The following is a 12,972-nucleotide window of genomic DNA, read 5'->3' as shown; positions in this document are numbered from 1 at the left end:
TTCTTTCTTTTTTCCTTTTACTTTGCCTTTTTCTTTTTTTTAAATATATTTTTCTGGATTCATTGTAATTTAATATAAATAGAATGGTTTGCATTGGAAGGGACCTTTAAGATCATCTAGTTCCAACCCCCCGCTATAGGCAGAGAAACCTCCCTCTAGACCTGGTTGCTCAAAGCCCCATCCAGCCTGGCCTTGAATATTTCCAGGGAAGGGGCATCTACAGTCTCACTGGGCAACTTGTTCTAGTGTCTCACCACCCTCTCAGTAAAGGATTTCTTCCTAATATCTAGTCTAAGTCTACCCTCTTCCTGCTTAAAGCCATTTCCCTTCATTCTGGTGCTACGTGCCCTTATAAGAAGTCCTTCCCAGCTTTCCTGTAGGCCTCTGAAAGAGTAATAATGTTTCAGAAATGTTCATGGGAAGCGAGGTTATCTTGATTCAACATGGAAAGGAGAAAATGATGATAAAGAGGAAATCCTCTATGTATGGAAATGATACTTCGTATTTCTGCTTTACAGTTCATCTTTGATGGTCTGAGATGGAGAAAAGCCAGAGTAGGGTATTATTGTTGGGATTATTATAGAAATGCTGACCAGCCGAAAATTGGGAAAACGTTACTGCACAGGCTGAAAAATTAATCATTTCATTCTTAGAATATTTAATTGGCAGTTACTGAAAAAAGTTGAGGGCCAACTTTATTCTCACCTTGGGTAACTTCTTCTAATTCCTCATAGTTTTCCGCAATACTCTAAAGCTTTATGTCATCACTGCGTTTTTCAGTTTCTCTTTTCCTCAGTTATGTTTTTAAACATGAAAAACTTCCTTTAAAATAACATATTAATTCCTTCAGAAACACAAGTAATAAATATTCACTGTTATTTTCCTTGTAAAGATATTCTGTTTTTCTTTGGTACTCTTTCAAAAGTATTGAAACTGTTCTTTTCCATTTCAGTATCAGTCTTTCCCATACAATAAAAACGGATTCAAACCAGGGATGAAGCTGGAGGGTGTGGATCCTGAGCACCAGTCAATCTATTGTGTTCTCACTGTGGCTGAGGTAATCTCCTGGCAACTGTTAGTTTTCTAAGAGCAGCTGTGGTGCACAGCGACAGAAGAAACTCCACTGGAAGAGCAACTGCTGGAAGTAGAAAAATGAGAAGTTTAACAACTGATTTTTAGTGCTTGTATAGAAGTTTGTTAGTATTTCAGTTGGTGTACTCACTGATAAAAATGTTTAGGCTTTTTTTTTTTTTTCCTTGCACTGCAATTGTGCTACATTTTCTTTTTCAGTCTTACTGACTCAGAAATTGGCTCTACTGACAACCTCTACAAGTTAGTCTACTGTATAAATGTTTTGTACCTTTTTGCTGACTTATGAAGTAATATTTTTCATGAGAAGTTTCTTTGCTTTTAAAAACATAGATGAGAACCCACTTCGCAGTTACAGTGTTTATGTCTATTAAGTGTACATTAATTTTTACAGTTTTACTAAGGTTCATTTTTTGGAGAGGAGTTGTTCAGTATAGTAAAAAGAGGAAACAGAAATAGGTAGGTATTCTACTCTGTATCACTGATAGACAGCTGTAATTTCATTGTTTATATTTTAATACCTTAGGTTTTTTTCATTGCCACTTCTGAATGGCCCATGGTCATATTCCATTTCTATTGATTTCTTCTATTCTCTTGTGGATGCTGTATGTCAGTAGATGAGTATTGCCTGTATACTGGATACTTATCAGTAAGTGACAGATCATGTCTTATGGCAGAATGACCTGTCATAAGTTCTGAGGTGACATAAATTCTGTGTAATTCTGAGGTGACAAAATGAAAGTGTAAATTAAATATATAATAGGGTGAGTGTAATGTTAAAGAATTTAACTTACGACTGAAGGAAAAGTTACAGCATTTGGTACTCAGGAAGGTGTGGATAACTTGAGTCTGGGAGAGAGGAATTTCATCTCCTGTTTTTACCTTTTTCAATTATCATCTTATTGCTTTATGGAATAATGAAGCTCTGGGGCATCTCTCAGTTGGCTCTTCATGTTTAACATAGTCATTTTTGGAGTTTTACCAGTATTCTCTCTCACACTGACAAATCAGGATAGCTTCAAAGCATCATTATCTACACTTGCTCTGTTATTGTATCAGATGCATATCAATAGTCTTTTTGGGATTTCTGTTTTATTCTTATGTTGAGCTGGGACAATTTTCACATTTTTATACAGTAATAGTGGTATCCAGCTCTCAGTTAATGCTCTTTACAAAAAGAGGTGGCTCTCAGATTGAGAATACCTTTACTTCTTTATCATGCTTTCTTTTTTATTAAGTTGTCCGGTTCTAGCTTGAGCAGAGATAAAAGGCTGACTAAAAACATGCTGTCAGTATGCATAATGCTGAACATGAGCTGTTATGTATAGGGTGAGGATCTCTAAGTATTGTATGCTCTGCATTCTTGCTTTTAGGTCTGTGGCTATAGAATACGACTCCACTTTGATGGATACCCAGACTGCTACGATTTCTGGGTGAATGCTGATTCTTCAGACATTCATCCTGTTGGATGGTGTGAAAAAACAGGTCACAAGCTTCATCCGCCCAAAGGTACTGTTTCGTTTGAATTGCATGCATTTTCTCAGATTTAGACTACCTTTGTAATGTTGTAAAAAAGTTTTTGGCAGAAATGTTTTTGTTTTTTTTAGTCAGAAAAATTGAACATATTAAATTAAGCTCTCTATTAAGTCTTGCTAAAATCTTGAGGTTGAAATCTTGCTTTTTTAATTTGGTGGAAATGCATAGAAGGCAGGGAATGAAACAAACCAGAGAAGTAATGCATAAGGCATTAGGAGAGAAAGTTAAGCAACAAATGTAGACCCCAAATGAATTATTTTTGCAAGTAAACAAGCAGCATCTTGGCAGGTGAGAATCTTTTAGTGGAAGATCTCAGGACATTTCCATTATTACATATTAATTGTTATAGACCAATAAAGACTGTGCTTTTGCCTCAAAGAGTAAGCTTTTTATAGAGACAAAAATAGGAATGAAGAGATTGAGAGGGAGAAAAAAGTTTACAACCTGAAAATGTAGTCTACACATAGATTACGTGTAGATAGTAAATGGCACACGTGTGTTGAAATATTTTTAATTTGCTTATTTAATTATTCCATTTCTGGTCATGTAACTGTTTTATTTTGGTAGTTGGAGGGTATCTATCAAATAGTATCATTGTGAAAGGGCTAATGGACTCCCTTCTTGGGAGGGAAGAGAGTGTGTGGGGAGAAAGAGAGCAAGCCCTGAACACCGGGGTGTTCTAAAATAGAGTAGGATGATAGGCCCTAGAACATATGCAAAATGGTGACTATAGAGAAGAAGATGTACATTATGAAGTATTAAAAAACTGTGGATGCAAGTGCTCAGATGCAGAAAGTAGGAATAAAACCACCAAAAGTGTATGGGCTAAATATATATGGCCAGCCCGTGAGGAAAAGGTGGCATTTCTTTAGCTGAGCCTCGTAGGAAAATGAAGGAGCATGGGCTGCAGCTCTTCTGAGCTCTTCACAGGCTGCTCAGTGGCCTCAGGGCAAGACTGCTCCATGCTACCACTGTCGTACATGCCTTGTTCTGCATAACTGGCTGTATAGAAATAGTGATTTCTTGAACACAAATCATATTTTTTTTTCTCAGGAAGTTGATCCCCATTGAAGTAACATGTAGCAAATGAGTTCTAGAATGATTGGTGTTACTAATGCAAACTTTGTACGTTTTATTTTCATGGTGCAAGTTTGTCATATTTTTCATCTTAAATGCCACATTTAGAAAGCATAATCTTCTGTTAATCATGAATTATTGTTACTGGAGGAAAGTCTTCTTCTGAGACAATTGTATGAAATTTCTTCATTTTCTCTTCTAGCCTTACTTTGGTAAGGTTATTTGTTTAGTTTATTTTTTCACCACACTGGAACATTGTATCTCATTTACTTAGCAAAATCATAGAGCCCATCAGAGGAACTGAGAACAATAGCCTGGGAGGAAATGTGGAGGTACTTGTCAGGAATCTGGTTGTCATCCTGCACAGATGTGTAATCCTACTACCTTCAAGAATATAATCTTAACTTTTGAATAACAAGATCATTCTCTGGTATTTCATCAGAGAACAGCAAAGTATTCTGCCCTATATGTCGCTTAGCTACTTTGTTTCATTTCAGCAGTAAACTCTACGATTATTTACAAGGCTTGATTGCTGAAACCTGCTCTCATCCTTGTGAGACTTCTTTGTTATCATAATGCAAGTTTGCCTTGCATGTGGAATGGAAAACAAACGAGAAAGAACAAGTGGTGTTGTAGGATCATACTTTGGGAGGAGATGGAAGAGAATTGGGTGTTCACCAGTTACAGGCATTTTTTATTTTTTTTTTTTACTTTTGCAGCAGAAGGACATTTGTAGTGTCTTTGAAAATATGGGATTCTAGAAGGTTAAACAAAGCTATTACAGTCTGTGACATATTTGAACAGCACTTCAAATAGTCAAGAGGTGACACATTTTACACATTTCAGTAGATGAGGAAATCACTTACCAGAATTGATGGTGTTTTGAATCTTGTTTTACTGGATTATAACATATGAATTAAAATAAATGTATTTAAAACACATCTACAGGTGAATAAAGGAAGAAAGCTCTATGTACTTACAGCTCTTTTAATGATTAAATATTTGAACAATTTCACATGACCAGTTTATGGAGTTTTATATATTAAGAATTAATTTTCATTTTCTCCAGGAAAATATTAGAAGATGCAAACTATGAACAGAATTTTAGATTTCTTTGTAAGTGCATAGAATAAAAATATGGGAAATGCACGTAGCGGACAGTTTACCCTATGAGTCCGTATGGGAATCTGTGGCATTGATGGTATAAACAGCTGTTTTGGTATATCCTAGCAAATTTGTTTTTGAGCTACTTGTGATCTTGCTGAATCAGTGGGAAAGTAAGGTAAAGTCTGTAGGAAGCGTGGAAGTTAATTTTATTAAACTGACTGACTTAGTTAGAAGAGCTTTTGGGTCTTCGGGGCCTTTGCTGGTTCTGAAATCGAAGCCACTCACTGAAAATTCACAAGAGAGCACTTGCTCTGGGCTTATCTGTTTTGTGTGTCAGTCAGTTCACTGAAGCTGGGTGTAGCTGTGGGGCAGAGAAAAGGCAGGTGGTGAGATGTGGCATTCTTGCAGAAAAAGAGGTGGCTTGTAGCCTGTGCTGCTTGGAGAGTTTTGTTGGAACAGAGAGAGATTGTAATATCAAACTGCCTTACTGTGATTTTTGATTCCTTGTAGGAATCAAATTTTTGGTTCTAGGCTTCCCTCTAAGTATTGTTCTTTACATTGATGACCTTAGTGTCTGGTGATCAGGACAGAGATTAGGATCAGAGGCCAGAGATCAGAAACTGTGCAGCAGTTTTGTAAGAAGTGCTCCCTGCATAATTTTGAAGGTGAAACTGAAACTGAGCTGAAGTCTCCTGAGTTGGTGCCTAGTGCAATCATTTATATGGCTACTCTTCCTTCTAGATGAGGATTAGGAACAGTTTAAATGTCAGTCCTAGCAGACCACAAGAAACTAATAATGTACAGCAGTACTTTGTTCAGTTAGTGTAAAGAAATCTTGACATTTTTGTAAGGAGGATCATCCTACCCTAAACAAAGAACATGATTCCTCCTTGTAATGCCAGATGTGGAAAAAAATAAATAAATGGAAGAGCTTAATCAACTTTCTTTTGAATTCTGTAAGCTACAGTGTGTCCAGCTTCAGTTTCTAATAATCCAACTTAGTGATCCTTCAGAGATTCACTGAGTTCATATTAGGGTAAAATTAATAATAGTTTTGAAATATTTCTTTCTTATATAGTCTGTGTGATATAAGAAAAAAATATTGGATAAGTTCTTTAGTTTTAAAATTCTATGAAGAATTTTATAACTGGATGGAAAAAATAATTTCAACAATTAAGATGAAATCAACTACATTCACCTTGTGTCCCATACCTGTCTTATTTTTACCCTTTTTTTACTTAGGATATAAAGAAGAAGAATTCAGCTGGCCCTCATATCTAAAGACATGCAAGGCTCAAGCTGCTCCTAAATCTCTATTTGAAAACCAGAATGCAGTAAGTACTCATTTGTTACAGGTAGTGTGGAAAGTAGTTAGTGTGCTCACATATGTGTTAGGTTTACTGCACTTTCCAGTGGTGGCAGGTTTCACTTCAGTTTATCTCTGTAGTTCTCATTTTGTAATTTATTAATCTGTTTAAACACCAGATAGGTTCAGAAATTTTATATTAAATGAATCCTAATAGTTTGTTGTTCCTAATCTCACATCACAATGTTGTGGAACAAGCACTGGCTTTCAGAGAGAGTATACGAGACAGAGTTGAAACCGATATATTTAATTTTAGCATCATGTTCAGTACTTCTTTTTTATTTTATAAGCCATGAGTCTCTCTGTATTTGAGCACCTCTCATGTCAACTAATTAGGCTGCTGCCACTCTGTTGGAGCAGCTATTTGAGAAACTTAGAAATGACATGAATATATTGATTGTGAACAGTGGGGAGATTTCTGGATTTACAGCATTTATCTTTAATTAAATGTCTTCCTCTATATAGACAGTGATTCCATCGGGATTTCGAGTAGGGATGAAACTGGAAGCCGTAGACAAAAAGAACCCTACATTCGTTTGTGTTGCTACGGTAACAGACATGGTGGATAATCGCTTTCTGGTTCACTTTGACAACTGGGATGAGACTTACGACTACTGGTATGATGTTTTTGATCTGTATCCTAGTGAGACATATCGGAAACATGTTAGCTTTAAGCAGTGCTTTCTATGATATTTTCCAGGAAGTATATACAGTTGCAATATCAACTTTTGCTAGATTTGTAGTCGGCCACCACAGTATCTCCATGGTAGGCAGGATGACTCAAATTTCCTTTGTTGGGTTACACACGAAAAATTTTCAGAGATTGTGCTGACTGTTTGTATGTGCTGCTATATCTAGAGCTGTGGTCTAATTTCTCATTTCAATTACACATGTGAATGGTTTACAGGCTGGTTTGGCCCTGTTCTGTGATGAGTGGGGCGGAGGGATTTCTCAGAATCTGTGCCTCTGGAGATTGGAAAATAGGGAACCCCAAATTATTTGGGAAAAAAAATGCCAACAACATGATAAGAAATGAACTCATTTACTAAATAGAGTATTGAAGAAACAAGATAAAACAGTATAATACAATATAATTAGAATTGGGATTGACCAAATCAGATATAATGAAAAAGAGATTGTCTGAAAAAAAAATAAAGAAGGCCTTACGCTAATGCTGAGATGTAGACGCAACAGTCAAGTCAAGCAGCAGGGAGGATAGCTGAAGGAAAGATAGCATCAGTTGACCCACCAGTGCCCTTATATGCGTTCTCCCCAGTGCAGGAATGATATCAGCACAGTGAGCAGTCTGCTGGGGAATGTAGTTTCTTCTCTATGGTATGCAGAACGGGGGCATTAACACTTTAATTCCCAGTGCACTACATGATGTGGAATACTGATGACCATAAAACCATGACACGCAGTATATTGAGGTTAATATTTTTAGTGAAGAATGTGCACCATAATAATGTGACTGGCCTTAGAATTAGGTTTACATAATGTGAAACTAAGACCGTATCTTCTCATGAGTCTCTTGGTCCAATATGTTGTTTAGCCTGAACTTTAGCTGTCTTTTGTAATGTATCAGGATGGTAGCAAAAGCTGGTTTTACTCTTCTGTATTCTATGTAAATTGGGACCCTAATGTCCTTCCCTGTGTTGGAGATGGCCTGTCTATATTGTTGTACAGAGGAAAGGCTTTGTGAAAAGTCAGTGCAAGAAGCAAAGACGTATTATAAGCATGAAGATCCCCAAAGAAGTTATGATTTTGGCTGTTACAGAACAGGTTTTTGTTTACAATTGCATATTCTTGTTGTAGATCGTTTAGAGCAAAATAGTGTATCTTACATTCTTTTATGAGTGAATTAGTGTAGAACAGGCTGTAAGGAGAATTAATGCAGAATGTTGTAAGGCCACATCGTGGCTTCTGCAGTGGTAATTGAAATCTATAGGTAAGCCTGTAAAAATAAATGCAGAAAGCTTTCTTCTTCTGTATTTGATGACTGCTTGGGCACTGTGTCATTGAGAATGATGTGAAACTATAACTTCAAAACTTTGTGAGTAACTTGAGATAATAATTGTATGGGCTATCTGACAAATAATCTGTAGGAGAATTAATTTCTGACAAATAAGCTGTAGGAGAATTAATTTATTGAATCAGCAGTGAGCAGGCATTTCAGGGAAGAGCTGAGTGACAAGATGATAGGCCATATTACTCAAAGACTGGAAAGATTAGTAATTATTTCCATGACAAAATAATGCAAAGCTTGCACTTCCTCTACAAAGTAGCAGGAGAGTGGGAAGTGGTAAAATATATTCTGAATTTCCTGGTATGTACATGCTCGTAAATAACAGTTATGCTATTAATTAATAATGAAAACAGCATTTATGTAAGGTTTTTATGGCAGATGAAGACAATGTAATATAACCTGCAGTTTGTTCAGAGGTGGCATAGGTGCATTGCATTGTACTATGTATAGCAGACATACACTGAATTTCAAGCATAGTAATGTTGTCATGTCAACAGGCCTCCCTTTCTGCACTGTTGTAATTGAGAACAGAAGTGAATAGAGGAGGAAGGAGAGAAAATAGAATAGTGAATGAAAATAGTGATGGAATGTCTAACCAAAAGAGAACATGAAAATGCACCCCATTTATCTTCTTAATTTCAATACAAGATTTAGAGGGGCCTTAAAAAATCTTGAGTGCATAAACTTCTCATCTATCAGTGTCTGTAACAAAAAATTGAAAGGTCTGTTGGGATTACCCAGAGTGGAGGACCTGCAATTTCCCTACTCCTTTATGCAAGTTTAAATCTCAGACTTACAATGGTTTCAGTAAGGAGAAATGGTTTATGTTGTGTATGTCGTTGAGGATTTTCCATCAAGTAACTTTATTTTTTGGGCTATATTTAAACAAGCTCCATCTTTCATTTAGATTAGGCAAATTGAACTTTTTCATTCATTATATAAAGTCATTTGTTTTCTTGAATGAGTGAGAGACAGTTGACTAATTTTACCAGACTTCATGAAATAAGTATGAAACAACAACCATGGCCTAAGCAATTTAGGCTCCAAGCTTTCAACCTGAATATGTTTTTCCTGACTTTTCTGGAGTGTTAGAAAATACACAAATGGTTGCAAATAAGTACGAGCTAGAACTAGTCACTGCTACCACTCCTTACTGCATAGTGGTGATATTTTAAATCCTATTAAATAGTCTCCTGGCAGTGTCTTTTAGAGGGAAGAAAAGTGAACAAAATGGGCATTCATGATGGAGAATTTTGGTCTCTCTTCCACAGGCTTTCCAGTCCTTTCCATCTATTCTGCAGTTTTTGCTGAAACAAATGATACTTCTTTCAGAGCCAAAAACATTCCATTGGAAATTCCACTCCAACTGCTTTTAAGGTTGGAATAAATCTGGAAATGGTCATTTGTATCTCCATAAGTTAACTGTATATCCACTCTGGCTTTCAATTCTCTATTCTCTTAAATCTGCTTTGTTTTCACACAGGTTTCCATAGCCTGAGCTTCCTAATTCTTTTTTTTTTTTTTTTTTCTGGCAAAAACTTAAACAGAGTGTTAGCAGAAGTTGTACTAGCTTGTTGCTGCTTGCCCTCAGGAGAGATTTTGTGGTGGTAGTGCTAAGAGCACTGCAGCCCAGCCTCACTGGGTCAGAGGGTTCTGGCTGCCCTAATCCACTGCTTGGTCTGAATATCCCCCGCAGAGGAGGTGCTACATCAGATTTTAGGATCAGCTTACCAAGAGTGTGGTGCCCTATGCTTCACTCATTGTCCGTCCTGCATAGAAAAGTGATTTTTAGTGCCCCTTGTGGAGATAAATCAGTTTTAATGATCTTAATAATGTTAATTAAATGACTGTTGTGTGATACAGTTAAGACTGGACAGAGATATGGGCTGGATTTTTGTGTGATACAAAATAAGTGGCCAGTTCAGCTCTCCACCAGCATCTGCTACTTCATTAACAGCAAAACCTTCAAAAAATATGGTCCACTTGTTTCTTTTTTCTTTTCTTTTCTTGGTTTTTTTTTTTGGGTGTTTTTTTTTTTTTTTTGAGATAATGAATTTTGCTGCTTCCTTTCTTTGAAAGGAATGATCTTTTTGAAGTAATTATTACACCAGAAGGAGGATAAAACAATCTTAAAGAATTGAGAATCACAGTACATGCTTTTAGCTGCTTTGAATGGATAATAGTCTAATGAATGATCCTGAAGCCGTAAAACATTATGTAAATCACCATGGTCTGTCTTATCGTCAGGTTATCAATACAAAATATGGCAATGTGACTTGCTAGGCCACTTCTGTATACATACCTTATGAGTCACATTTTGGGAAGTCATAACCTAAAATAATACCTTCTTATCAATGATGAAGTATTCTCAGTTATTCACTAGATGGGGCTGCAGGATGACTTCTATGTTTTTCGTTCCTTCTTTTTTTTTTTTTTTTCGATTTATTTTTTTCCCCTTTTCTTTTCTCTTCTTTTCTTTTCTTTTCTTTTCTTTTCTTTTCTTTTCTTTTCTTTTCTTTTCTTTTCTTTTCTTTTCTTTTCTTTTCTTTTCTTTTTCAGGAAGTGCTAAGAGTATGTCCTTTCAGTCTGAAAGGATGCCATGTCTGTGTAAAGACTTCTATGTAATACCCTTCTTTTGAGAAGAATAGAGAGAGGAATACTGCCCCCCATGCTTCTAACCTCTCTTCACAGTTACTGTATAGAGACAGAAGAAAGAAAAAGGGTGAGTGAAGTATTCACCTTTTCTCTAATTGCTTTGGGGCAAAGCATTTTTATGAGTTGGAGTGCTGAATTTCATCAATGCAAAATTATTTATTAAAGATATATCATTTCCTTTTGTTAATGGTAATTTTAGTTATTTAGAAAGTACTTGCTGTGATACTGTAAATACTTATGTGTGTACAAGATAGCTTTATATATTGTATAGGACAAAAAGTTGTTGTTCTTGATGTGAGCTGAATTCTTGCCTATTGTCAGAGCCATTCCAGAATCTACTGAAATCAGGTTTTATCCACTAGAAAGGGATTTATTTGGCATTATTACAAGAAATAAGAGCCAGGCTCTTTTAAACATAAAAGCCACCAAGATAACTGTAGTAGGCTGGCTAATATTTTTCAGCATTAATATATGAGTTTTAGGTACAAGGCTATAAGAGTGCTTATTGTGAGAAAAATGATTTCAAAACATCTTTTTTTCTATTTCAATTGTTGAAATACATCAATATTGAATTTTAGACATCACTGTGTAAAATTTCTTTCTAGATTAAAAAAGTGTTTTGTGTATTCTAAATACAGCATGCTCCTTTCATTTTTGTTGTATGCAGCAATGTGATTGTAACCCAAGGCTTATTCTGCAGTCTTCTCTATTCCATGTCTCCTTTTGCATTCTTTAAGACATGCTTGTGTTCAAGGTCTACTGAACTAGCATTTTGACCTGTACATTAGGATGTTAGAGTTTCATGCTTATTTACCTTCAACTTTTTTCTCTGTCATAACACTGTTCTTCACACCCTCTTAGGTATTGTGATTATAAACTTGTGGTGTTTTTAAGGAATAAATTTAGACATCGCTAACAAAGGGAGATAATAGTGTTATGAACTTTCAAACATGCTAATGGCTTTACCAGCTAGAGAAATATGGTAGCAGGTCTTGTTACGAGCTCATGGGGGAGAACAGACCCTCTGTTCAGGTTTTTTTGTAATTAGTAAACTCCTTGGGCTGGAGGGAAAGCCAGGATTAGAAAGATAATTCTCCAGCCCGTGGTTTGAAACACTGACTTCAGAGAAGGGTTAAATAGAAATTGGATCACAATGACTGATTCAGTATCTTAAGCAAAGACTGTTGTGTACAAGTAGATGCCTTCATGCACGCCGGATGCTCTCTGCATGGCTTCTTTCAGGAAACATTTGGCACGAAACTACTTTGGAAGAGCAGCATCCTTCAGTTAGGAGGGACAGATTGCTGTTCCATATCTACGTCTTACTCGGCTTGAGTTTCTTGATCCTGCCTGTGAAATGGGAAATGAAACCGCTCGTAACTATTTTAAACTTATCATAGACAAAGCATCCAGACGGTAGTAATCTCTTGGATTTCCTAGTACGTCTGTTCATAAAAAGCACTGCGATTATCAGAAACTGAAAAAACAATCACTTGAGAATTGCTGCAGGACATAGAGATGTGAATGTGTCTAGCAGAGTTTAATGGCTTTTATTTTCAGTTAGAATTCAACTCAACTTTTTGCTCTTTCCTATTCTATTAAGATACAATAATAAGATGCTATGTTACATTAGGATATAAGCTTATTATTAGATTGTCCTATTATACATTATATGTTATTAATTAAATATGCAAAGTATGACAAATAAATAATCGTATTTGTAGATTCATTAATATTGATACTAAATAATTTTTCTCTGATGTGTTGATTATATTTTTGCAGTACATTTGTTGTTGTTTTTTTTCCACTGCTTACACAACTTAGTTAGCCAAACTTGGTAGCTTTTTTCTAAGTATTATTTGACCAAATGAATGAGTAGAATGAGAGTGATCTCTACTTGTTTCAGAAGATGCCAGTACATCAATTCCAGCTCACCCTGCCTGTTAATCTTCTGTGGTTCTTGTGGTGCACCATAGGCCAATGGTACTTCTGCAAAATTTGGTGCCACATAATAGAAAATATAGGAAGTTGTTAGCAGCCTTGCTTTAGGGCAATTTTCAGCCTTTGGCTTCACTGATTAGTCCCTGCATTCTTTCAGACAGGTTGGGCGTCTAAC

General features: G+C 36.1%; 1 protein-coding gene across 8 annotated transcripts in view; it reads left to right on the top strand.

The window, feature by feature from the left end:
- L3MBTL3 (L3MBTL histone methyl-lysine binding protein 3) overlaps positions 1-12,972 on the top strand; it is a 78,471-nt gene that overhangs the window by 33,555 nt on the left and 31,944 nt on the right. For all 8 annotated transcript variants that reach the window (XM_015858558.2, XM_015858553.2, XM_015858555.2 and 5 more), the window contains 4 exons: positions 953-1,057; positions 2,463-2,598; positions 6,052-6,143; positions 6,641-6,792. In XM_015858558.2, the coding sequence (XP_015714044.1) occupies positions 953-1,057; positions 2,463-2,598; positions 6,052-6,143; positions 6,641-6,792 (485 nt within the window). The remainder of the gene's footprint in view (positions 1-952; positions 1,058-2,462; positions 2,599-6,051; positions 6,144-6,640; positions 6,793-12,972) is intronic.

The sequence above is a fragment of the Coturnix japonica genome, chromosome 3, assembly GCF_001577835.2.
Source record: "Coturnix japonica isolate 7356 chromosome 3, Coturnix japonica 2.1, whole genome shotgun sequence".
Taxonomy (NCBI): Eukaryota; Metazoa; Chordata; class Aves; order Galliformes; family Phasianidae; genus Coturnix; species Coturnix japonica.
This window is presented reverse-complemented; position numbering and strand designations above follow the sequence as displayed.